Source organism: Sinohyriopsis cumingii, chromosome 3 (genome assembly GCF_028554795.1).
Source record: "Sinohyriopsis cumingii isolate HCF-2022 chromosome 3, ASM2855479v2, whole genome shotgun sequence".
In the NCBI taxonomy this organism is placed as follows: domain Eukaryota; kingdom Metazoa; phylum Mollusca; class Bivalvia; order Unionida; family Unionidae; genus Sinohyriopsis; species Sinohyriopsis cumingii.
The window spans coordinates 79,785,894-79,813,337 of NC_142963.1; the positions used below are offsets into that span (position 1 = coordinate 79,785,894).

At 37.5% G+C, this 27,444-nt stretch overlaps 1 protein-coding gene across 1 annotated transcript in view; it reads left to right on the forward strand.

Moving 5' to 3' along the window:
* LOC149803177 (fat-like cadherin-related tumor suppressor homolog) overlaps positions 1-27,444 on the forward strand; it is an 80,257-nt gene that overhangs the window by 11,230 nt on the left and 41,583 nt on the right. The window contains exons 2-4 of the mRNA XM_089952792.1: positions 7,101-7,178; positions 12,061-12,275; positions 14,166-14,207. Coding sequence (XP_089808918.1) covers positions 7,101-7,178; positions 12,061-12,275; positions 14,166-14,207 — 335 coding nt within the window. The remainder of the gene's footprint in view (positions 1-7,100; positions 7,179-12,060; positions 12,276-14,165; positions 14,208-27,444) is intronic.

Genomic DNA, 27,444 nt, shown 5'->3' on the forward strand with positions numbered 1-27,444 from the left:
TGTTAGTTCCGAAATGGTGGGGTGGGGGTGGGTAGTATTAACAGAATTATATTCTTTAAATAATAGTGCAATTGCACATTTCAAAATGTGCTCAGATATAATCGGCCCGCCACCTTTAAAAAAGTGAAAATCTATCTGGGCGAACTTCAGGAAGTTACTATGACTACATTTGTTAGACCTGCAAGTCCCTACGACATCGTTTTCTTTTATCTTTATTTTTCTTCTGCAAATTATTCACTAGTCCCAGCGAATGTCTGGTAGTATATGCCTTTGCATTCAAAGCACAGTTGCCTCTGCAACGAATGAGCTTCGTAATGGGAATATTTGTATCATTAATAGTGAAAAATGTTTAAAACCGGCAATCAAAGTTCAGATTAATTCTTCATTGCTTTTTGGATTTCATATGTACCTGTGCCTTTACACCCATTTACGGAATTTAATTTTTCACCCAATACAGCACACAACATTAGACGCTGCATAACGTTACATGAAGTTACGTTTATAAGGTATCTAGTTTTTGAACACTATACGGTGCGTTACATTAAGATAGCGGAGGCATTTTGAAGTTGCTGCTTCTCATGTCACATGTTCATTCTTCACGTACTGAACTAGTCCTTTTTATTTCAATTGTAATTACTGTCGATGCTAAAAAAAACTTCTCCGGAAGAGAAATTTCAATAAAAGCTTTTACATTACAAATGTTTGTTTTCTAATAACTTAATTTTAGGAATCTTCGTATGTTAATATTGAAAGTCACCCCAAGTACTGGCGGAGTTTTTATGTTAAACCTTTTTTTTATACCGATCATCATCATTCTTAATTAATCTTGTATATGTGAGTCAGTATCTAGTCAAAGATGTTATCCTCATCTACTGGACTACAACTACAGTTATTGGTATCTACAAAATAAGTAGAGCACTACAAAGCAGATAACCATAGTCCTATATCTTTAGCACGTACCTACTGTACAATACTTGGACATGTATAATCCTAGTAATTATCAGTCAAAATGTAAACCATGACGAAATTAATGACGTATCATGACTATAGAAGAGGTAAATCATGCGAAACAGAACTCCTGCAATTAATGGACAACATCATACCTAACGTGGAAATGGGTGAATAATTTGACTTTTATTCTGGATTCTTCATCTCTCACCGTTGCCAACGTCACCTAAATTAGCAAGGTCGTTATGGTATTAGGGATTAAATGACTGACATGGATGCTGTCACTGCGCTATCGTTGGGGATGGCAAAATATATAAATGTTTTTTAATGGCGAAAACCTGAACAATGAAAAAAAAAGACTAAAAAATTAAAAGTACAAAATTGGCTGTAGAAATAATAAAATGGAAGATAACTACATGGGAAATATATTTCAATCAAAAATTGTACAAACCATTGATACAAAAAAGCTGCACCAAAGACGCTAATTTACCTAATAACACGTGTCATGTGTTCAGTTTTAAATGGTGCATGAATGAGCGAGTTAAAGGCTAGATTAGCAAGTGGATCATACCTCTCTTGTCCAAGCCAACTAGACTATGAGGCGCCGTAGCGGACAAAAGCAGGTCCAATGAGAAAGTTGCAATTGAAATTTCGATGTCGTTTATTGAGAATTCAAATATCACGTGTTGGATCAAATTGCATATCCTTAAAATTCCATTTCTTGATCGAGATTTTATATTTTAAAAGCTGAATTATAGTGGTCGTTTACATTTCTATTTCCTATGCAGACGTTTTACAGTGTACATTTTGAATTACACAGCACAGCATTGGTTAAAAATTCAATATCATATGTCGAGAATCCCTAATACACACATTGTATGCAGCTGTTTGAGATGAAAGTTCTATTTCATATGGCAAGTATTTAGATTTCATCTGTTGAATTTCACAGCAAGGAGAAACAACCTCCTTGTTTAAAAATAACGCGGTCCGTTCATGAGAGCGACTTCTAGCGAAGAAATTCATAGTAATTCTCGACCCGTGAATGGTAACTTTCAATGGTAACTTTCAAACTGTAAATACATGAAATGTAACGGCGCCTCATAACTGAATACGCGAATGATGTATCTTAATCAGGGCCGGCGCTACCATATAGGCAAACTAGGCAGCCGCCTAGGGCGCTGATTTCAGGGGGCGCATTTTTTAAAATAAATTATGGTTTATAAATTTTGAAATTGATATTTTCCGGGGGGGGGGCGCCAGAATCTAACCTTGCCTAGGCCGCCAGATAGTCTGGCCGGGTCTGGCGCCGGCCCTGATCTTAATATCAATATTATTTTGAAATGTTAAAGTGGATATTGTACTATGTTACTTTTAGCACCAACACATCATTTCGCCATATAAAAATAACAATTCTGACAAGCAGGATACAATGTTCAATCATCGCTGTGTAATTCAACAGATACAATCTGAAAACTCAACATACGAAATGGAACTTTCAGCACAATCAATGTGATTCAACATGTTTAATTGAAACTCTCGCCATATAATATTAAAATTTCAACAACCGCCGTGTATTTCAGAAGATATAATCAAAGCACTCGACATTGGATATAGAATTTTCAACCAGCGCTGTGTAATTCAGAATATGAAATCTTAATACTCAACATATGAAATGGAACTTTCAACATAAATTCTTTGAACCAAAACGTAAATTAGGAATTCTCAATGTATGACATTGAAATTTCGACCCCCGCCGTGTAATTCAAACACAAACTAAAACCTCGACATAGAAAATATAATTTTTAACCACAAACATTTAATTCAACAGATACAATTGAAAATCTCGACCTAGAAAATGGAACTTTAAGGACAATCAGTTTGCAGTATCAGCGTTTATTCTTAAATAGGTCGCGCAAAAAAAGGAGAGAAGTGCCCTACCTTGTTGTTATTATGTAGTACATGAATGACGGGTAGCTTTTAAGCAACGATACGAGCCCCTGTGCGTAAGATAAGTGTACATAACCTGTAAGCACGTCTGTTAAAATCCATGTCATTAAAATATGTTTCAAGAAATCTCACCTTTTTTTTGGTGCATTTTCTGGTAAGATGACAAAATAAGGAAATGATATCTTCGTGTTCATTTCAAATTGTCACATTGACAGGCAAAAAAAAAATCATCGAATAATAGGCAAGTGATTTAATAAGCAGACGCAAATGTGACCGTCAAATTTGACCCATAAAGTACAACATAACATTGATACAATGGTCGTTTAAAACTGTTACTGATGACCGGATTTTTTAACCAACACAACTTTGTCCACGGTTAAATGAAAAACATACTAAAAACGGTTGATATCATACCACAGAAGAGTTTTTATTCTAAAATGTGTTTGATCTTTGTCAAAAATAGTCAGTAAACCTTAGGCTTTTCGTTTATGTACCACCATGTCGGCCAATTCTGCGTTTCGGGTAATTCTGCGCAACGATACGTAATTTCTGTAAACATTGGATCACATATTATTTTGGGTCAAAAATCCATTTTGTATCAAGAAAGAATGATCGCAATTTAATTAAAAAAGTGATATTCTTAAAGTGTACCAAACTATTCGGCATTTCGACTGGAAATACATATGAAAATGTGATTTCTAAATGTCAACATGAAGACCTAAACCAGTAACCCAGAAAATTTGATTTACTATGTATCTTTTAGAATCATACAAATAAATACATTATATAAAAGATGGAAATGTGTACCTTAAAACTGCATCTTAATCCATGTTTCCATTTTTGTAAGATGCTGTCCCACACGTACAAAATCGTCTGCTACCCAAAGTGTCAACTTGCCGCTAAAATATAAATTCTCAAGAAATTCACCAGAGTATACACTGTTTCTAAATTCTTTAGTAATTTTTCCTCATCAACAAGACGTTGTAAACACATTACATCATTTCATTGATGTTTCTCTTCCACAAAATACCTTATTTTTTGTTATAAAATGCTGAACTTTTACAAACTTTTTTACAAGATCGTTTTTTTTTTGCTTAATATATCTTGCCATTTATTGGCATTATTACGTTGAAACACTAGCTATAACCCCGACCTGATTATTCGACTGAAATGCTGACAAGAACAGTCCAAAGTAATGTATTTCATTTCTAATACCCGATTAATAAATATATCTTTCTTTTCAAAGCTGTGTGCAGAATAGGCCGACATATCGCGAGTCAGGAAAACACGTGGGTGGTTTCCCATGTGTCTAAAATTACTATTATTTTGAGAGTACTAGAACTATATAAACCATTCAAAATATCGACAAGGCACACCAAAACACACACATACGTAAACTCATTAAAATTTATCAACCATATGATATACATGTAGGTTTGTGACAGGTAAAAGTAGTAGAGGTATCCAAGCTAAGTATCTCAATTTCTTTGTCTTATGGCATTATCAGACAGAAGACATTTGTCCTAAATAAGAGAATGCTGAGTTTTGTTTAATATTCAGAATGCTATTCCACAACACTGCTGCGGAATATGCAAAATGTTTTATATAGAGTAGTGTTGAATTTAAGCAAACAAAGATTTGAGTTCGAAATAGACCGTAAATTGCGACACTCGATATCGCAAGCTGCAATTCAAGATCCCTATTATGTTGTGAAGCCAGCTTTAAACTTCTTCTTGTTGTTGTTGTTGTAGGGTTTAACGCCATTCTTCAGCACACGATAGGCTATACATGGCGGCCATTATTAATGGTGGAGGAAGACCCCGGGAAATCCCCGGAAAGAACCACCTACCCTTGAGAGCTATTATATATTTAGCATAGATTCTGGCACATACGTAAACAACCTGGTGACCTTTTAATATTTATGTTCTGAAGGTTACTCTAGAACACACGAGCTTTATTCCAATAAACCTAAGATAAATACCACACATGCTTTGTTGGGTCTTTTGGTACATCTCCTACAATACTACAAGGCCAAGTTAAATAAAACTTAATGACATGACACTTTCTGCCACGTTCCACTTAGGATTCGTGTTAAAGGCCTTTAAAGCAACCATTTTGAATTCCATATGAAACCGGTTAAAAAAATGTCTTTCAGTCTAGATTACTTGGCCTGTCGGAATTTTGTTTCGCTGTTAGACTAATTTTAGTTAGGTGAGCAAACCCAGGACTACTAGAGTCTCTTGTTTCTAGCTCATGTCTCCTTATTCTGCTTCACCTTCGCCTTCTCTTTCTTTCCTTCTGAGAATGATAGTTCCATAACACGTTTTCTCTCCCTTAGTAAGATAGAATCTCTGTCTCTGTAACCGTTGAAAGTTACATAGCTTGCAAATAAATAACTATTGGTAATTGTATGTCCTTATCACAATCTCTGATGCCCCTGGATGCAACAGGAAGATTTAAATTTAGCCCCTATTATCCTCTCCTACGGTTGTCCTGGCTGGTTAGTTAGCACGAATACACAAATACCAGTAGACATGGACAAATGAAATTTAATAGTCCTGTTTACATCCATATATAAATGGTCTGGTTAGATTTACCGGTCATTTTAATAACTTAGTTTTTTAATCGGTTTTTTTTCTTACCGTTTTCATGTTTTTTATTATTAATAATTCATCTAAGGCATTTACGACAAGTTACAAATAGATTCAAAGATGATTCATTTCACACATGCAGACACATCGACAATGTCTGAAAACTAAAAAATATTCTTCTATTTCGACAGAATCAAGTTTTTAGATTTGACATTTTTCAGTGAAAATCTGATAAACACTATCACAGATACTGTTTGACCTTGGTCCAACAAATTTGTACGCATGTTTTCATCCATGTTCTGATAACCTCGTTATATATTTGTCATTTCAGTGAATATAACACAAAATAATTAGCTATTGTATTTCTTTTCTTCATTCTGTGCACTTAAAAACATCTTATAGTGCAAATCTCGTTAGTGCAATAACTTAGACACCGATATACCTAGAGAATGAAATTTAGTAGGCCTTTTTATAGACTTACGTAATGACCCAGGTTGTGCAAATTTCTTGTATGTTTTTTCTAATTATTTATACTTTCTTTGAAATTTACCTTTCAATAAAGCATTATTAGAATTAGGCCGATAAATTAGCCATTTACCCATGATGAAATTGATTGGCGTTTTAGGTGTTGATATCGCCTATTCATTAAATCCTGCAAAAATCTGCAACCAATTTTGCCTGCACACATTGGTGTACATTTTATATACTTTCTCCCAGCTGTGGAGCTACTGTCGGATGACAGGATCGTTTGGTGACATGTACATTATTTTTCCGGAGCAAATCCTATGTTTGGTGACTTGTAAATCCACTAGAATCCATCTGTCCTGTGGCCATTTTGAATTTGTGCTAGATATGGCTGTTGCTAATTACGGATATGTGTGTCAAGTGTACGCAGTTCTTTTCCGGAAAGATCGGCATGCAACAAAATTGCACATTTTAATGTACAGGTAACATCATATCCCCATATATCGTCCATCACTATCAACACACATTGGGGTGTGGGTGATTTATCGGACTATATTAGCATGATTAAGCAGAAGCTATTTGAAATTCATAATTAAAATATTGAATGCCTGTATATATGTTTATTTAGATGATCTGAATACATCTAAATAAAATTTATGTTGATGTTTTTACTTTCATTATTATCTTAATTTTATTCATTCGATTAACTTGGGCTTTTCTAAAAATTCCAAACCTTCCTAGTACAAACATTTGGAAAGTGCTAGATAGTAAAATTTTGTTAGGTCTTTTTATATGCATATGATGGGGTAAACTGGTTATATTTAACCTAATTTATTATATTTTCACTTTTTTCACGCCTTTTGCACACTTTGAATATATAACTTTTTGTGGACAATCTATGTATTTTGTATAATATGGACTTTGCCTTTTTTGCTGCAGTTGGAGCATATATATATTTATAAAGACAAATCTTATTTTATTCTCGGCACAGAAGCACCTTAAAATTCAGGGTAGCTTTTATGCAAAATGTGCAACCAATAATTTTAGATGATATATACAGGCAAAGTTTGTCAAAAGCCCGTGTAATTTTGTTCTGTCTCCATTTTTCTTCGAGTTTTGATTGTTTTTCTTTTTCTTATCAAACTGTAGAGATGAAGATCCAATGGTTTATCCTAATCTTCACGATCTGGTGTATGAAAGGTACAACAGCGGATTCTTGTACACCAGGTAATGTCCATCTCTCACTATTGATGACTCGATCGATACATCAGTCTCTCTATCTTTTTATCGATCAACCTAATCATATATGCATTAGTACGAGCTCAAAATTCTAATACTTGCATAACTTTCAGTTCCGTTGGCTATCATATATATATATATATATATATATATATATATATATATATATATATATATATATATATATATATATATATATATATATATAGAGAGAGAGAGAGAGAGAGAGAGAGAGAGAGAGACAGACAGACAGACAGACAGACATGTACACATAGTGCTAATAACGTAGTAGTCTTGTTTTCCAAATAACACTATTTCAGTATTTCCACCGACTTAGTGAGAATTAAAACAAAATCTGTTTACAACAATGAAGAACAGTCTATCGCATAATCGCATTGATCCTTTAGGATTAGACACAGGGAAATGAGATTATTTACATTTGCACGCTGTGGTCATAACATGCATTTACGGACAAACTATAAGGCGTGTCTAACACGACATTGGACGTACTGTCCTCAGGGTGAAGGTTACGGTTCAATATTTTACGTTTCCCTCACACTTTATCTTCCTCTTCATAATGTCATTAAGGGATGAAACATGCTATACTTATATATCCTCATTAGAAGGTGTGTCGGGTATAATATTGGGTGTCCTTTCTTTAAGATCAAAGTCACGTCTCAGTAATTTACGTTTTCACACTTTCCCGTTTGCTATCTAACTCCGAAGCTGTATGAGATTAAGTGATGCAGCATTGTCATACAGTATCACACTGGAATTCTTTTATAAAGGTTAAGTCTGTAACTCGAGATTTCAGTTCATCCTACTTTACCTTCTGCTCTGTAACTATACAGCCTATGCAGTGTTCGGTGCCGATGTAATATGATCAACTTTCTATTGTTATGCATATTTGATTTAATTTAATTGTTTGTTTGTTAGTTTTAAGGTTAACTTTTTTAAATTCCATTACATACTATTGTAATGTTGTCTAGAATAGAGTTCAGAGTTTTAATTTTTTATCTTTGTCGTAAACAACATTATAGAGACTTTGTATCTAATGCTGACCTAGTTCCTGATTCAGATTCAGTAAGAGTTTAAGTAAACAACTTCTGTTTTATATTTTAAAAATATTCTTTCTCAGAGTAAAATCATTGGTTTTAGTCAGGGCCATGCTGGGAATACATGATGTTAGGCATGTAAAAGGTTTCTGTGTTTTTCTAGAAGCATGATCATGTGACCCTCATACGGGAATCTGTTTTAGTTCTGATATTTATAACTGTTTTCTATAGAGAATTTAGTCAGTAGGACTTTAAACCATTGATACTTAGAGGTGTATTGTTTTTTAAAGATGTTTTGTAGTGGGGCTAATAGAGGTTCACGCAGATATACTATATTGAACAAGAAAAAAATCTAGTGCCTAAAGCCGCCATGGTAAAATATATGTAAAAATATTTATGGTTGGAGGGGTTGGGTGATTTTTATATGCGTTGAGTCAGTCTGGATAAAAATGCTAACAATGTAACAGGTTCTATTTGTTCTGGCAAGAACATGTGGTTTCTAACTGAAGTGAATATTACGTAGTAGGTTATCATGTGGGATGAATCTATCCTACTTGAAATTATAAGAAAGTAAGATGTTTTTTTTTTTTAGCGGATGATGAAAAGCTCATATTATCACTAAAGCAATTTACACATGTGACCGCAAGTATATATTTCAAAAACAGTCACTCTTGGTTTGGCTGACTTCAGTTATTTGTTGGTTTTCTAATTTTTTTTATAAAAAAGTTTTGTAGTTCAGGTGCCAACTTAGGCCGAGTTAATACTAGTCCGATGTAGTGTTGCCCCGAAAATGATCTAATATCATTACTATATATGTGACGGAAAGTAAGTTTACAAGCAAAACAATCTTCGCTAACCTTGCTCTCAGATAGTTGTATTTTCCTGAAATAATGTCTAGTAGTTTCATCATTTCTTTTGCCTAATAAATATATTGGCATAAATTGTCTCGAACAGAAATTTAACACAGAGGCTATATGATCTGGTTTCCAATATGGTACTCAGGACCAAACATGTCATCTAGTACCCATACGAGAGACCTATGTTAAATAGATAAAAGAAATAAAGAATCAAACCAAGCAGAAAACTGACATAATGTCAATATTTTGCATGGCACTTGGGGTACAGTGGAAAATTAACATTAGGCCACAATTTTTGTTGAATTATAGGGACAAGGAAAAACTAATAGCATGTCACCATTTTCGTGGGATTCTGGGGATATGGAGAAATTCCATGTCTAAAATGTCCATAAAAGTAATTAATAGGAACAAGGGGAAATCAATATTAGGTCACTATTTTGAGGGCATTCTGGGGACAAAGAGATCCTATGTGAAAAATGTCCATAGGCTTAATGTAATGGGTGATTATAGGGATATGGAGATCTTAACAATAGGCCTCGATAGTTTTGTGGCATTAGATAATCGGGGACAAGGGGACATACTATTTTATTAATGTTCATAGGTTTAACATGATGAGTAATTATAGAGACAAAGGGAAAGAAACATTAGGTCACCACTTTTGTGAAATTCTAGCTTCAAGGGGGCGTCCTGTGTTAGAAATTTCCATGAAATCTAAGGGTGGGTTTTAGAATGTTGGCTATTTTTAAATTAGGTATCCCATTTGGAACTGAGCCCTTTACTAGCAGTGTGTTTTGTTTCCGTTCGGTATCAAGTCAGGCATTTTTTATTTTATTTTCATTATTATGGTTGCTGTCGACCAGTATTATTTGAACAATTCTCAGGAAGAACAAACTTCGGGTTTGTGCGGAATTTTGTTGTTAAATTTTATTGCAAATAACATTAGGACCACTTTTTGTAGTGTTCTAGCGACACGGGGGAATACTATGTTTTAGGTTATTGCACTTTTACATGCATTCTTTGTATGAAGTTCAAGAGGAGAAGTTTAGAATTTTAGCTACCCTAAATAAAATCTCACTAAAGGAATTGTTACGAATGTTACATGCATGTTTTGCCAAAAATAGACTGTCGATCTCAAATGTGGCTGACTTTTAAGCCTTGCTTTTTTTATTTTGTTATCTTTTTGTTGTTGTTTGAAGCGGAGTATTGTGTAAGAGTTTAAGTGCCAAATTTGACTGCCTTACTGTCAGTAGGTGTTGAAAGTTCTTAACCAGTATGATACTGACATATCTAATGTGACAAAATAGTGTTTTAGCTTAGATCTAATACACAAAAAATAAACATCTACAGTAATACTTTTGCACCGGGTTTCTATCCAACTCAAAACATTACCTGGAGAAACAAAATCTTAGCTTGGGTATAGGCGATATTCCAAACACGACTTAGAACAAAGTCGGCCAGTATTCGATTGGCAAAACAATTTTTTCTTTCTTCAATAATGGTGCCATGTTACCAACTGTGAGGCTATGCTTTTTTTGCAACAGGTACAATTTGTTAATGAGAATCTCAAATGTACAATCGGCAAAATTCTAAAAACACCTGTCTTGCAACATCATACAGGACTCATAAAGTATAGATCTTTGGTCATTTATAACAAAGGATTTCCCATTTTTCAGAACCCTACAAAAATCGTATCTTTATTTTTTATTTTTTTTTTTGTCCACAGAATTTGTTTTACGCTGTTTAACATAGTGTTTCTCTTTGTCCTCAGAACCACACAGAAATGGAATGATAATGTTAATTTTCCCTTGTCCATATAAACACCATTCCTACTAAACCATTGGACATCAGGAGTCCGGTTGGCATTATTAATGGATAATATCTCTCCTATTTGATGATGAGTGACTTATCCTGACGTACCTATCTACAGACCGCAATTGGCCCATCTCTCTCTGTCTGTCTCTGTCTCTCTCTCTCTCTAACAACAGCAGTAATAGTTTAAATTCAGTTAAAGCAATGTAATTTTTTCACACGCCACATCGTAACATAATTCAAAAGAAATTATTCAATCCGCCAATAAAACTTTCTTTAAAATTTTACGTTTAAAAGTTTTACCTTGAAAAGAAAATGTTTTTATTTTGGCAATTTCCTTTACCAATATTTTTTTTTTTTTTTTTTTTTTTGGGGGGGGGGGGTACCAGAAGAGGAAATAATCACATAAAGATAATTGTATTATAAATCAGCCACCATTCAGGTCTGTAATTAGTATCAACACAAAACTTGAGTCAGAAATATGTGTAAGAAATAGTGCAGAGTTCAGGAAGACTACGATTTAGAATACAAGTATCAAATAACATTAGAAGACACGAACATGCATTGCTACACATTTGAAAATATTACTTCTTTTTCTCGCATTTTTTTCAATCTCTCTTCATTTTCTTGGTTTTGATTAAATTCGGTTAAACCATGCATAGTACATGTATAAATAAGGTGTTTCCTTATATTTTGTTGCAAATATTTAAAACATTTATCTTTTTCTGGCTATAGAATTCAAAATTGACAGAATCATACAGGCGCAAAATTTGGACAAACATCTTAATTTCGCAATTGGGGTTCGTCAAGACACAACTTTTAAAGAAATCTGATTTAATACAAAACTGGACCAAATACAATAATGCAAAATTTCAAGCAAACAAAATACTATGAACAAAGAATATGATGCATCAGCTGATCAAGGTGGATACCAACTACCTTCTGTACATTGTGGGCTAAACTATTTTTATCAAACGACTGATAATACGTTAAAGAAAGAAATTGTATGCATGGTTTACGGAAAAAGAGAAACCTTAATTAACAAGAACACTGGATGTATTTAGCTATTTAATAGCATGTATATATCTAATTTTTCAGTACCTGTGATTTTCTGATTTTTCAGTGCCTGTGATTTTTCTGATTTTTCAGTGCCTGTGATTAGTATCAGTGAATGTAGCAGCAGTTGTAACAAGACTCTTGTAGCCCATGGATGTACCTGTTCAGGAACTCCTTCAGCAATAATCGGAAATGCATCTACAATGGCATGTTCCATTAATCCCCTAAACTTTACATATAATCAAAACTCAAAAACATATGACCTCTTTTTTTTCAACAACACGATTGACCTTGACCAGGAATGTATGGTAAGTATCTAGATGTTGAGCACATGATTGTTAATCACAATGTATTTATTTGAAAGTTTCCTAGAATGCATTACTCTGACATCAAACTTTAAATCTGAGTATTTACTCAGCTCCATTTTTCAAATCGTAAAACTTGTGTGAAGTGAAATTCAATATCAGTGCCTCAATGTCAAACTCTGAAATAGCTTATTAGTTTCCAAACATAGTATTTCAGTTTGTGTTGTCCTCATATGTTCATAACACTAATAAGGCCTACAGACTTGTTAAATGTTTTGGTCTTTCGATTTGTTTGATCGAGTTAGCTTAATTTTAATCAAAACTGAAATTGGTTTGTCTGATTTTCATTTGATTGGTAACAATTAATGTTCAGACTAGCTGTTTGATGATTGGCAAATTCCATGATATTAGTGACTAAATATATCAAGGTGAAGTCTGGGATATGAATTGACCTGGCTGGGCTGTGATTTGGCATTTGTAACCTGAAAATATGGTAAGGCCTAGATCACCACACATATCTTATTGTGTTCTTGGTCAAGCTAAACTTTAACTATGAATTGTCAACACACCAGCACAAGAATTAAAGGCAGACCAATTTTCTTGTGTGTACGAGTTGGGTAGTGTAAATAGATGCAAATGATATTTTTACATTTTTCTTATTTATGACTCATAAAACCATAACAGCCAGTAGAAGAGTCATTGTTCAAACAAGTTAGAAAATATATTATTAATTAATGCAGTCTTTACATTGTGCTGCAATCCATTGTTAGAAATGATGCTTTTCTACTGTTGTACATTATATCTTTCTACTGTTGTACATTATATCTTTGTACTGCTGAGTAATGTTAAACTCTTTGTATACCAGTCTGATTTAGTAACATGTTCCTTTAGGTTATTGCACTTTTACATGTCAGATACAATAACACTGCTCTCCTACCTTTCCATAAAACCTGACACATGTGCTATTAATATTGTCCCATCTGATTTAACATAGACACGGTGTACATATCCCTCCTGGGATATGACTCTTTCTCCTGACAACAGTGCTAGTGTATTCGTTAAAGTCAAAACGTTTTCTGTATGGAAGGGTTACCTATCATACTTAAACTGTATAACTGAGAAGCCCTACACGTTTTGTGTAGATAATTTATAATTAATGTAGAAATGTATTATTAATTAGAGCATTTTTTCTGTCGTAAAATAATATTTTACATAATATGTGACAAACTATTTGCAATGCTACACTCTTTCTACACCTATTATTGTATGATGTTTCTTTCTTCCATAGAGTAATGTTAAATATCCCTCTTACTCTTAAGCAAGGTCAAGGTAATTTGAAAATTATGGTTATGATTTCTTTAAATATTCTGTATGGTCAAACTTCATGGTCATTTCTGAACACAAACATACTCTGGAATAGGTATTTGAAAGTCAAAAAATTAAGTTGGGATGGTGAAGTATCTTAAAAATGTGGTAGAATGTCCCACAGAAATCCCATCTTAAGTTGACCAATATGAAATCAAGTCTAGTAGGGTTTAGTGTTGACAGCTTGTTTGATCTGTGGAATAAAAATAGAATGTGATTGCTATCGTCCATGGAATGTAAAGCACTGGAATTCCTAAGGTACATGTCCTTTCAATGTGAATCATAAAATATAATTCCTTGGAATTTATTCTCATTCTTAAAATTAAATAACAAGCAAGCCTATCAAAACATTGAAAGATGTAAACCAGGTATTAGGTAAATTCTAGCCTTTCTGAAATGAGCTAACATAAGAACAGTTTGGATTATATAGTACTACTGTCGTGACTTTATTTTGTGTCTTTTTCATCTTTTATTCAAAACTTGCCTTTCTTTATAAGAAGCAAATTAAAATCACTCTTTTTTTTCCAGAAAACAAAGAGTCTTACAGGCAAAGTTACGTGTGGACCATCGGTGAGCAAGTTTTCTTTAAATCACAAACTCCCTGGCTGAAATATTATTTCATCTATTACAGTAATTATATCAGCTGTAAAGCTCTCTAATTATAATAACTCGGTGATGTCCAATATGAAGCATATTAATTTCAACAGATGATTAATAATAATAATAATAATAATAGTGTTTATTTGTAATATAGGCCACTGGCCCACGATACATATCCATACATCATGCGGTACAAAAAAGATGTTATTGTGCACAAAAAAAGAACATCGTATTTATAAGAAGTAATATACAAGAAAGTTATAATCATTGATTTTTCGGATATACATATAGTTGTGATACAAGTGTATACTGCACAGTAATGAATCAAGCAGATTTAAGGGTAACCCCAAAAACTTGTGTGGAGCAAGATTTGTGATATTTAAGTCTTATGTAGTAAGAGTCGTTGATAAAAACTGTTTCTCTAATTTTTAAGGCTTTTATAGTAAATATTGCTAAATTAGTCATCAGAATTTGACTAGTATCATTGTGTATAAAAACCCTAAATTTTTCTAAAGTTCTATTTTTATATGCAAGGTGGGTAAATAATTTCTTTGTATTTCTTCATAAAGCGGACAAGCACTAATATAAATGGAATTCATTTTTGATGTTAACGTTAAAATTTTTATACAATCTCTCCTCATAGCAGATACTTTCATATCTTCCGGTATTACCTATGACTGGCACATTCCCCACTCTAAGCATAGTGATTATTTAACAAAGATCGTTATCTCCCAACAATTATATATATTTTTGACAAGTAAATTCTACTCCCAATGACCTATAGAAGCGCAGTCTTTGACTCGACTGAATCTCATCCTGCAGTTTTTGCATAAAAATATCTTCACATATCTGGCTGAACAATCTAAGAAATATTTTTTCATCATTTATGCCCTGAATACACCAAACATTGCCAAATCAAAATGTAAATATATGCTTTTAAATATAGTTAACTCAGCAATCAGAATTTTCCCCCCATCTAACGGTAAATTTGCATTGTTTAGGATATATGTCTTCTGCCATTTTTAGAATTATTAGCTAATATTTCAAAATGCTCTTATATCTTATACACTGCTTACGAATTCTTCCTAATTCGTTATATATTAATGCATTTGGATTAGACTTAGATGTACCAAGGATATATTTACAAAATGACAAATGAGCTTTTTCAATATCATTGGCATCATACAACCCCCAAACTTTAGCCCTATAATTAAGTATGGGAGCTATCTTCGCGTCAAACAGACAAATTTTGAAAGACTTTGTTTCATTATATGCACAGCCTTCAGCGCCTGCAAGGATAAAGTTTTCTGGCACGAATACCAGGATTTTTTTGAAGAAAATATGCATCCTAAATACTTATAATACTATTCAATCTTTACCTCTGTATGGCCATAGTACCACTTTTCGTAACTTCTGAGATAGCCACCTGTGCGAAATGCAACAACTCTTTTTTGTTGTTGTCATATTCACCTTTAATTTCCACTTTAGGCAATATGTATGCAACCTATGGAGCATATTTTGCAACTGGTGACCAGTATCAGAAAAGACAATTAAATCGTCTGCATACAACAGTGAAAATAGTTCCAAGGTTTCTACAGATACTCCCCTATTTCCTCCAGCTAAAAAGGGTTTCAAATCATTCAAAAATAAAGAAAAGAGTAAAGGCGATAAAACACAACCGTGGCGCATGCCCAAAGGTCAATTAAAAACGTCAGTAATACGACTGTTGGACTTACCACATGCTTTTAAATCAATATAAATTGCCTAAATGATTTGTAACATTTTCTCCACTAATATTTCCACTAACTATCCTTTGGTACAGTGAATGTATCTCTCCTAGCAAATGCGTTTTTAATAGTCAATAAATACTGCATAGAATCTACCCCTGCGTTTTCTTAAATATTTACAAATTAATGAGTATAATAAAAATATAGTATCTGTTGTGGAATACCCCGCTCTGAATCCTGCTCACTTTTCGCTCAGTAATTCGTCTTACTCCACCCAATAATTTATTATGTTATTTAAAATCTATGTAAACTACTTTGCTTCATACAGGTAGTAGACTAATGCCTCTGTTATTGGAGGGTTCATTTGCATCCCCTTTCTTCAAAACTGGTATGATGATAGCGTCGACCAATATTCTGGATAATATCCAACATCGAAGAGTTTACTAAATAATATTGTTAATATTGATGCAATTATGTTGCACCTACATATAAAGAAGTCGCTGGATATTGCATCTGTTCCCAAAGCTTTGTTATGTTTCAGTTTATTCAATTCTAGGCGTACCTCTGCTTCAGTGATTGTTCTATCTAAAGTCTCGTGAATTACTTGAATGTTTTCAGTCTCCTGTATCTGGTCAACAGAGCTGGAAAAAATAAATAATTCCGAAAAATATTCACACCAAGTTACAGATGTGATACTGTTTTGCATACCAGTACTTTTGTTCGTTACAAGGCACCATAAATTTGTGTGTCTTTAGAATATAATGCAGATAAAAGGCTATTTTTTGGTTTTAATTCATATTGCTATTGCTTGCTTCTTGTAAGAGATTTATACATATTTCTATAAAATGTATAATTTTCAAGTGATTTACTTGTACATTGTAATCTAAAGTATTTTAGGTATCTTGGTATCTTAAAGCTTTGCTTTTGGCGTTTGTGCAATCTGTATCAAACCAAGTCTGACATTTAACTATTCTTCTTGGATATGTCACAGCTAGAATTTGCTTTCTATTGATTGTTTTCATTGTGCTTGCTGCATCATGATAAATATCAATAATAGTTTCGATGCATTCAGAATTCGACTTCGGTACACACGAGGTGACAGTCACGATAATTGTGCTCACAAGAATTCCCAATTTTAAAAAATTTTTTTTTTACAGATTACACATTGGTGAGCTTTTATAGGTGTGATTATAACAACCATATCATATCAAATATTCATAGACGATAAGATGAATGTTTGAAAAAGTGTCTCTATTTGGAATGAAAGTGTGAACAAAGAAGGTCAGAAACATGTACAAACACATGCAGAAGCGGCTTTGGGTCACTCTACAAGTAGTGAAAGGGGCCACCCTAGGGACAATGGGAATTAGCATTACAGACCCCCCCCCCCCCGGGGCCACTCTGCTAACTATGTAAATTTAACATGGGGAAAATTGCTGGGCCACTCTAGGGACAAGGGGAATTGAACATGGGGAATAGAGTTTGGGCTTGTCTAGGGACAAGGGGAATTGAACATGGGAATAGAGTTTGGGCTTGTTTAGGGACAAGGGGAATTTAACATGGGAGAAAAAAAACTACTTTAGGGACAAGGGGAATTTAACATGGGATTTTTTTAAAAAAAAATTGGGAAAAAAAAGGGTAAGTAATGGAAAGTCAATCTCTTTTCGAGACCTATGAGTGGCCCTGAAAAGGGCCTCTGGATTTATGTTTATGTATCCGTTAACATAAAGGGCACCGCATTGGTCTTCTTCTTGTCCTTAGGCTGCGCCTCACTGTAGAACCGTAAATCAGCACTCTTTTGAGGCATCCTTGTCTTTCTACGTAGATCCTACGTATCCACAGACTGGTGTCTGTCCTGTGGACAACGTTCCACTTGGATCGGACATACATTAGCATGTCCGTCCTAAACATCATTGAAGACACAAGGGTGGATGATTCAACTGTGGTCCACATCTTGAGGCGACGAGAACAGGTGAATCAATGCAGTGAACTGCGCTTATTTATAGGTAGAGGAAGGATTGAAACGGATTGAGTTCATGCACCAATCCAAACACGCATTACAAAATTCAGTCAGCCCGCATCCAATCCGAAGAGAACAGTCTGTGATGTCACGTGTTCTATATAGATTCGCTAGCGCCTGTGTGTAGCCAATCTATGCGACAGTGATTCAACATGACGGAAACTCAGAAAACGATCCATTGGGGTGCACCAGCAGTGGAGACCGCCCAAGGGAACCCGGACTTACTTTCAGAAGAGGTACATTGGGAATTTGTGGATTTTCTTACCTCGCAAGAATTTGTTCCGGAACCTTCGTTACCTTCTTCATTACCGCAAGTGGAGAATTTTAGACAGAGACAGAAAGAAGAATTGGAGAAATTTATACAACGACAAAAGGAAGCGGAACAAGCTTTTCTCCTACAGCAACAGCAGCAAGAAGAAGAGGTAAGAAAAAAACAACAAGAAGAAGTAGCAGCAAAGAAACAAGAGGGTGAAAATCAAACGGTCACGGTACTGTTGGACATTTTAGCGGAGTTAAGAAGTCTGAAACAAATGTATCAGACTTCTTTATTACGACCAAAGAGAATACGACCTTCCCGAGCTAAACACGTCAACCCTGTGACTAAGCCTACCGTACCACCCTTAGTGATTTCAACCAAATCAACATCAACAGTACGCAGTCCAGAAGTAGGCCTCGGCCGTGGCAAAGGCTTAAGACAGTTAAAGTTGATTGCTTAAACTCACCCCTACACCAAAAAAACCAAAGGCCCTTTTCAGGGCCACCCACGTCTCTCGAAAAGAAATACAATTTCAATTGACAATAACTCAAAAAAAAACAACATTTTACCCCTATAGTACGTGTATATGAGTGCGTGAGTGTACGTTCTTATTTTAAAATCAAAACTCAAAGACACTTCCCTTATATAATTAATGTATTCTTTTATCAATAGTTACAATCCAATTCACAATTCACAACAGAGCACTTTAAAAAGTTCTTACACTCCTTCTGTCTCATTGTTTAGTCTCTCTGTTTTTTAAATTTCTTCACCGTCACAGTTTTTTCCTCCTCTTCCTCCTCACTTTCTTTCCTTCTTCATTTCTTCTCCTGTTTCTTTTTTTTTACCTGGCTGCTTTCTTCCTCTGAAGAATCCCTCTCTTCCTCTGAAGAATCCCTCTCTTCTTCTGAAGAATCCCTCTTTTCTTCTGACTCGTCTTGTTTCTTTTTTGGGCAATCTGGAGACCAATGTCCTTTTTCTTGACAATAATAACAGGTATCTTGACTTTTGTCTTTTCTAGCCCCTTTTTTTCTTTTTTCATGGTCTGGACACTCTGAAGACCAATGCCCTTTCTTCTGACAGATATAGCAAGTATCTTGACTTTTATCTCGAAAGGAAGGAGAGTAGTCCGTCGGCTGGTCTGAAGAGAATTTTCTAATGACCCCTCGCAAAGCTCTGATGAAACGTTCCATCTGGGTAGTCTCTTCCATCGTTGTGCTCGGTTTGAGAGTGAAATGAATAGTGAAAGGACAAGACACACACCCTTTTATATACGCTGGTCTGCCATGACTATAAATTAGTCTATGGTGTTTAAACTTGAGTCATTTGACGTTTTGCACTCAAGATGAAACGATCCAATTCATTTGAGAAGAAAGAAGAAGAAAGTAAGAGGCAGAAACGTGATCTATCGCCTCGTACCAGAGCTGAAGTCTTGGCACAAATTCATGCCAGTGATTTTGAAGAGGACATGAGTGAACCAGAATCCGAACCCTCTAAACAAAGTTCGCCACCCTTACTCAACCCTGAAAAATACTATTCCATTCGAGAGACGGAAAAGCGCTCCTCTAGAAAATTTAGAACCACGGCTTACAAATACACGGTGAAGTTTAAAGATTTCAAGGCTGAAGTACCGTTAGAGAAAGCAGAAGGGTTCGTCACCGGAGTGTGGGATTCTTTGCTCACCACACTCAAGCGACAATGTCAACCCAAAGAAGACGATCGCTTGAGACTTTCCATACAACACGACGATTTGAAATCCCCTGTTTGGATCGAGTTTAGCACCCCTGCAGAATTGACCACTTCCAATGTCATGGACAAAATTCAACACGTGCAACAATCTAATGACCAGTTTGACATCACCGATGGAAAAGCCACACTGGACATGACCCACGTCTCTCCTCCTCAAGGGACTGGACGCAAAAGATGTTATTGGTCAACGAGCTTCGCAACACCAAAACAAGTCTCGTCCGAATTAACAACCCTCAAGACCAGATGTGTTTAGCCAGGGCTATCGTGGTGGGACGAACCTATGCCAACAAGAACGACACGGAAGAATGGAAAAGAGCCTGGGAAAATATTCGAAAATCCGACCGAGCCAAACAACGAAGTGAAGCAGAACTCCTGTTGCAACAAGCCGGACTGTCCAAAGACACACCCTGTGGCATTCCGGAGATGCAAAAATTGCAAGATGTCCTAGCTCCACGATACACCTTGAAAGTGCACCCTCAAGAAATGTGCGGGCCTCTGTTGTTTCGACGGAAAGACTTTAAGGATGGGAAATACATTCATGTCTATTATCACGATGACCATTTCGATACCATTACCAGTATCACCGGATTCCTGGGATACAGATATTACTGTGAGAAATGTGACCATGGTTATAATAATCGAGAGCAACACAAGCATTGTGGTTTGAAATGCTCAGGATGTTTGGCCTCTCAACCCTGTCTGAGCGAAGGACCAGTACCTTGTTCAACTTGTCTGCGCACGTTTGTCAGTCCTACCTGTTACCAACAACATTTGAAGACGCAAGGTTCACAGCAGAAATGTGCTTGTCAGCTCCTGAGATTGTGCCCCACGTGTGGACAAGGCATACGTACCAATAATACCAAGGCACACGTATGTTCAGGAAAGAAAAAATGTCACATTTGTCACCACATCGTGGACTTGGAACACCAATGCTACGTGCAAAAATACCAACCCCCACCAGAGAAAGAGGACGGTCACAAGAAGAAAGGCAATTTCATCTTTTTTTTATTTCGAATGCATGCAAGAGACCGGTATTCATATTCCTAATTTCTGCGTGGCTCATCGAGCGTGCGAGAAGTGCATTCAGGAACCTATCTTCAGTCATTGCCCTCACTGCAGTAAGATTCCCGGAGGGCGTGAAAAAATCTTTCGAGGACCGAACACGTTAGCCGATTTTGCCCAATGGGTCTTAGACCCCATCGACAAGACGTGGAGCCAAGAGGACATCGAACGTTACGGAGATTCTCATCGTCATGCCACTGTGATGGCTCACAATTTCTCCAGATACGATGGACAGTTTCTTTTGAGATACTATACGGAACAAGGCACCGAGCGTCCTAAAGTGACTTTGAACGGAGCCAAAATCATTTTAATGGAAGTAGGACAAGTACAGTTTAAAGATTCGATGAGTTACTTGGCCATGCCTTTGAGCCGAATGCCTAAAACGTTTGGAATGACAGAAATGGCTAAAGGGTACTTTCCACACTTTTTCAATACGGAAGCCAATCAACACGCCGTTCTACCCCATTTACCTGAGGCTCACTATTACGACCCCGACAACATGCGTACCGAACAACGAGAAGCTTTCTACGCTTGGTACCAGGCTCACGCCTCGGACCCTTTCGACTTTCAGGAAGAAATGTTAAAGTATTGTCGTTCCGACGTGGACATTTTACGACGTTGCTGTGGAAAATTTCGAGAACTGTTCATGGAACACGGAGGGGTCGATCCTTTGAAAGAAGCTTGCACCATTGCCAAAGCGTGTTCCTTAGTGTACAGACAACGATTCATGCCTGAAAACACCGTGGCTGTCATCAGCCCTCAATCGACCAACTATGTCAAACGTCAATGCTCGGTCAAAGCCCTACGTTGGTTACATTACTTGTGCGACAAGGAAGACAAATGGATTCAGCATGCCCGCAACGGAGGTGAAAAGACCATCGGAACGTATTCGGTAGATGGCTGGGACTTAGAAAACCCCAAGATCGTGTACGAGTTTAACGGTTGCTTATTTCACGGATGTCCCGTCTGCTACCCTGATCGTAGCACTAAAAATCAGTTTTTACAACGAACTATGGAAGACTTGTACCAGGACACTTGTCAGCGACGCCTAAAGTTAGAACAGCAAGGATACCAAGTGGTGGAAATGTGGGAACACGAGTACGATCACCGTTTGAAAACCGATCCCGAGTTTAAACGCCTCGTGGAAAGTTACAAGCTGATGGACCCCCTGAACCCGAGGGATAGTTTGTACGGAGGAAGGACCAATGCCACCTGTTTGCTGTACCAAGCCGACGAAGAGAAAGGAGAAGAAATCAAATACTTGGACGTGTGTTCGCTGTATCCCTACGTGTGCAAATATTGTCGCTTTCCTGTAGGGCACCCACAATTGCTGACGGAACACATCGACCTGAAAAACATTCGACAATACGAAGGTCTGATCAAGTGTAAAGTTTTGCCGCCCACGGACTTGTACCATCCCGTGTTACCTCACCATTGCCAAGGCAAACTGATGTTTCCTTTGTGCCGTACTTGTGCCGAAACGTGCAACCAAGACCAACCTTGCCATCACACCCAGGAAGAACGGGCCTTGACGGGGACGTGGGACAGCGTAGAATTGTTCAAAGCTTTGGACATGGGATACCAACTGTTAGAAGTGTACGAAATTTGTCACTTTCCCAAGACACAACAATACCACAAGGGTGACCCCACGCAGAAAGGCATTTTCACCGACTACGTGGATGCCTTTTTGAAACTCTAGCAAGAAGCCAGCGGCTATCCTTCCTGGTGTCACACTCCCGAAGACGAAAAGACATTCAAAGAGAAATACTATGAACAAGAAGGCATCACTTTAGATCACATCGAGAAAAACGAAGGCAGGCGATCGTTTGCCAAAGTGATGTTAAATTGCTTGTGGGGAAAAATGGCACAACGACCGTGTTTACCCAAAACGGAATATTTGACAGAACCTTCCCGCTACTTCCAGATGATTCACGACAAAACCAAATACATGAAACACGTGGACGTCGTTCGCGAGGATTTGATCTTGGTCAATTACGAAGAAGATCTGGACTTTGTACAAGACGACCCTTTTGGAAATGTCATTATTGCGGCTTACGTGACAGCTCATGCTCGCTTGAAATTGTACGAAGCTTTAGAACTGTTAGGGGAACGCGTCCTGTACTTTGACATGGACAGTTGCATTTACATCCAGCACCCTGACATCGAAGGAGACCGTTTAGGAGCCTGGACAGACGAGCATCCCGACGACAAGATTCTAAGTTTCGTCAGTGGCGGTCCCAAAAATTACGGCTACGAATACCGGGACCCACAAGGAGAAGTGCACACGACGTGCAAAGTGAAAGGACTGACTCTGAATTATCGTACCAGTCGAGTGGTCAACTTTGGGGTATTGAAAGAAGCCTTGCAGTCGGGAGAGGATGGAAACTTTAAAGTGACCACCTATCAACCGAACAAGATTGTACGTTTACCCACTCACCACATCGTCAGTCGACCCTTGGAAAAAGTCTATCAAATCGTGTACCAGAAGCGAGTGCGACTTCCCAATCATTTCACTTTACCGTATGGACACGTCGGTATTGGTCTGTATATAAAAAGGAACTCTAGGCAAGATCGATAGTTCATTGTGACTACCAAGACCAAGCGAACAAGATGAATACTTTCAGAGAAACACAAAACAAGTTTAGAAAGGCACAATTCAAGTATGGGGCTTCTGAAGTGGAATGCGATTGTGAGCCTTGCGATGGGTACGATGCTGTACGTTGTGACCTTAGCGATGCCGTAAAGCATCATAGGAACTTTAGTGTCACTACCCCTATCATGGAAAGTGATGCTGTGCGTGTCAAACCTGAGGGATGCGAAAGCGATGCTGCTCGTCCTCTTGGACATTTTACTGGGTTTCGTTTTAAAGGGGGATGTTCACCTTCACGTTTACCCCCCTACGGATATCATCCAGCTCTGAGCAAACTCCTGTCCATGTCACCCAACCCTCATCGAAACGAACCTGTGAAAGACGAATATTCGTTTCCTGTGCGTTTGTCGGAATACTGCGACTTTGAAAATCGTCTTCAATCGTTCAAAGGAAAATGACCTAAGTATCTGGGAGGCCCGACCCCCGAAGAATTAGCCAGAGCCGGATTTTTCTACTTGGGCGAAGGAGATAAAGTCAAGTGCTTCAGTTGCGGTGTGTCACTTCACCACTGGGAACCGCAAGATTCGGCCTACGTAGAACATGCTCGATGGTCACCGAATTGTCATTACTTACCCTTAGTGGGACCGAGACATTAAAGTAACTTACCATGTCGTTGACGAAGAAGAAACCAGTTTGGCTAGGAGTCAAATGTTGGACATCACCGAGACCAGTATTTAAACTTCATTTCAAAAATGATATTGAATCATTACCTAAAGAACTGCAAGAGAAGATTTACAAGGAAGTTTGGCAGGGACTTGCCAGAGTGAAATCTCAATGGGTGACTGTAGAACTTTTGTGCCGAGAAATTCACAAGAGGAAAGTGAAAAAAGTCAACCAGTGTGTTAGATTTCTTTGGGTCAAGTGTGCATTCGTCCTATTGTATTACTCTAGACCGTTTACATCAAAAGAGTTCAGTGACATTCTTGGACGTTACCCTGCATGGCAGTGGTCAGAAATTATTCACTATGTGGATTACGTTTGCTCTAGGAGAAGATTGTGAATTGTACGGACTGACTTATTCATGGATACTTTACAAGAGAACATTCGTGCTTTGCCTGTGGAATTGAGAGAAAGGATTTACCGAGAGCTGGTCAAAATACAAGTCAAACGTAAAGAACAGTTGCATCCGTTACGTCACCAGATCTTTAACCACTGGTACCTGATGGTATAAGAGAATTGATTCGTCAGAAATTGTTTCAGTGGTCAGACCTTGTTCAATACTTCCAGGGCCCCGGTGATCCACTTGTTGATCATTTTGGTTACTTCGAGATTCACCTAGTGCAACGCATTGAGGAAGACAAGGTAAAGGATTACCGACATATTTTACGTGGAATCTACTTAGCGGAAGAGGAAACTTCTAAACGAAGTCGGACGTTTCGGTTACAGTATGCAACATTTAAATTCCACACTGGAGAACGAAGATCTCTGGCTAGAAAGCACGTGTATTGTTTCCGAAACAAAGAGACTATAAAAACAGGCTGCCATGCCACGACTTATGTCGTATGTAATTCAACAGATTCCGTGGAAGGAACTCAATGACCATATTCAAACCGTGGATCATTACCATCGATTATTACAAGAACTGTATCCATTCAATTTGGGTCGACAAGTGGTGTGTGTCTTAGTGACTTGTTTTCTGGGATTTCGTTTGCCAGCCGATTCCTTGTGGACTCTTTACGAACAGTATTTACCACCCCATTCAACATGAAAGTGGTGCCTTTAAATGTTCACGAGAGACTCCTTTTACTGAAAGCCTTACGTTTTCATCTGGATACTTCTCGACCTCTACGGGAAAAAAAGATTCGTCAACTTTTAGCTACCCAAGACGTGTATGACAATGTGTGTGTAGCTTGTGACTTACACCCCCATTGGACAGATGTCCGTGACTGGAAAAAGAGGGGTTTTGAGGCTTGGACCCAAGAAGTGGCCCAGTATGCACGAGAGTTGTGATCCTTCCTTTCAACATCCAAAGAAAAAAGTTACTTTTCAACCTGTGTTAGTGACGGTGCCAGAAGAACCCGTCACCCAGGACAGGACTGTCGTGGACAGACCTGAAAGACCCTTTCGGGAGGACACTTGTGTGACCTTACCCCCCATATATAACTGGTCAGAACTTTACCCAAAACATGTTGTACAGACACTTGTTTTTATTCCACGTTAATGGTTCTCATGTGCCTTTTATCCTTGTACTTAAGCCTTTGGCTTTTATGTATTTTTGTCTTTCGTGTTCATGTTTAAAACATTCAATAAACGTGTCCTGAAAAAAAGTATATAAACTCTCGTCTTGTTTGTTTTCGTGTCACAAGTGACATTCCTAACACTATGGCTACCTCTGCTGTCTCTGCTCCCTCTTCCTCTACTGTAAAAGTCATCGACGAACACTTAGATCGTGCCAGTTGGGAGGCTTTGTATCTTCGCCATCCCTTTAACATGCTCACTGCTGGACCTAGCGGTTCAGGCAAAACTGAATTCGTCAAACGTTTGATCGAACATAAACATCATTTGATCGATCGGCCACCTCAACGCATCGTGTGGTGTTACAAAGAGTGGCAATCGGCGTACAGCCTCTTGCGAGAAAGTCAAGGCGATTCCATCGTGTTTGTGGAAGGCATTCCTAAAGAAGACGACGGCATCGTCTCTGACTCCCGTCAAACCCATTTGGTCATTTTTGACGACATGTTAGGAGAAGACGAAGAAGAAATTAAACTGTGGTTCACGCGCAAAGGGCATCACCGTAATGCCAGTGTCGTTTACATCACCCAAAATTTATTTCAACAAAGTAAAGCCCATCGCACCATCAGACTCAATGCGCATTACGTGGTCTTGTTTAAAAGCCCTCGAGATAAATCGCAAGTGCAAGTCTTAGCCAAACAGTTAGGAACGGCTTGGCTGACTCAGGCGTACGACGATGCCACTCAAACTCCACACGCCTATTTACTCGTCGATTTGAAACCTACGACCCCCGAGGATTTGCGATTTCGTACCCACTTGTTTCACCACTGGTGCCAAGACGGAGGGCCTGTCCTGTACACGTCTCCGTCCTCGACTTAATTTCACTCCACAAAAAAATCTATAAAAACCTCAGACCCTTTTCGTCTGTCTCACACACATTTTGAACATGACGTCCCTTCAGTCGCATCTTCCCGTCAAATTGATTCGTGCCTTGTATGGCATCAGTCGAGAAAAAAATCCACAAATACGAGCTCGTGTCTTAGAAGCTAGTCTCAAAAAAGTCTTACGATGTTTCACGGTGACGGCACGTCAATTACTCCAAGGGATCATTCAGATTCCTCATCAAACCAAACGCTTTTTTGATCGAAACAAAGTCGCTTTGACCCAACTGGCCGATCCCCGCATCGACACTCAAACCAAAAAACAAATCATTTTGAAACCTGGAGGGAGCGGTACTCTAGGAGGGGTCATCATTCGCTCTCTCTTAAGATGGGATCCTAATGCCCCCAAACTTCTCCCCAAGAAAAAGTCAAGCGAAGCTCCAAGAAGAAGAAGAAAAAGACCAGGTCCCCAAGGAGAACTTCTCCAGTGGCGGGACCCTCCTCTTACCAGACACCAACCCGGAAAAAGAAAAGAAGCCCTCAGAAAAAGAAACAGAGAAAAAGTCCCCAGAAAAAGAAAAGCCCACAGAAGAAAACTAGTCGCAAGAGAGGCACTTCTTCGGCCAGGACGCAACCTTACACTCGCAAACCACGACCTGCCAAGGCGGTGACTGCGTCTCCGGCAGCCTCACG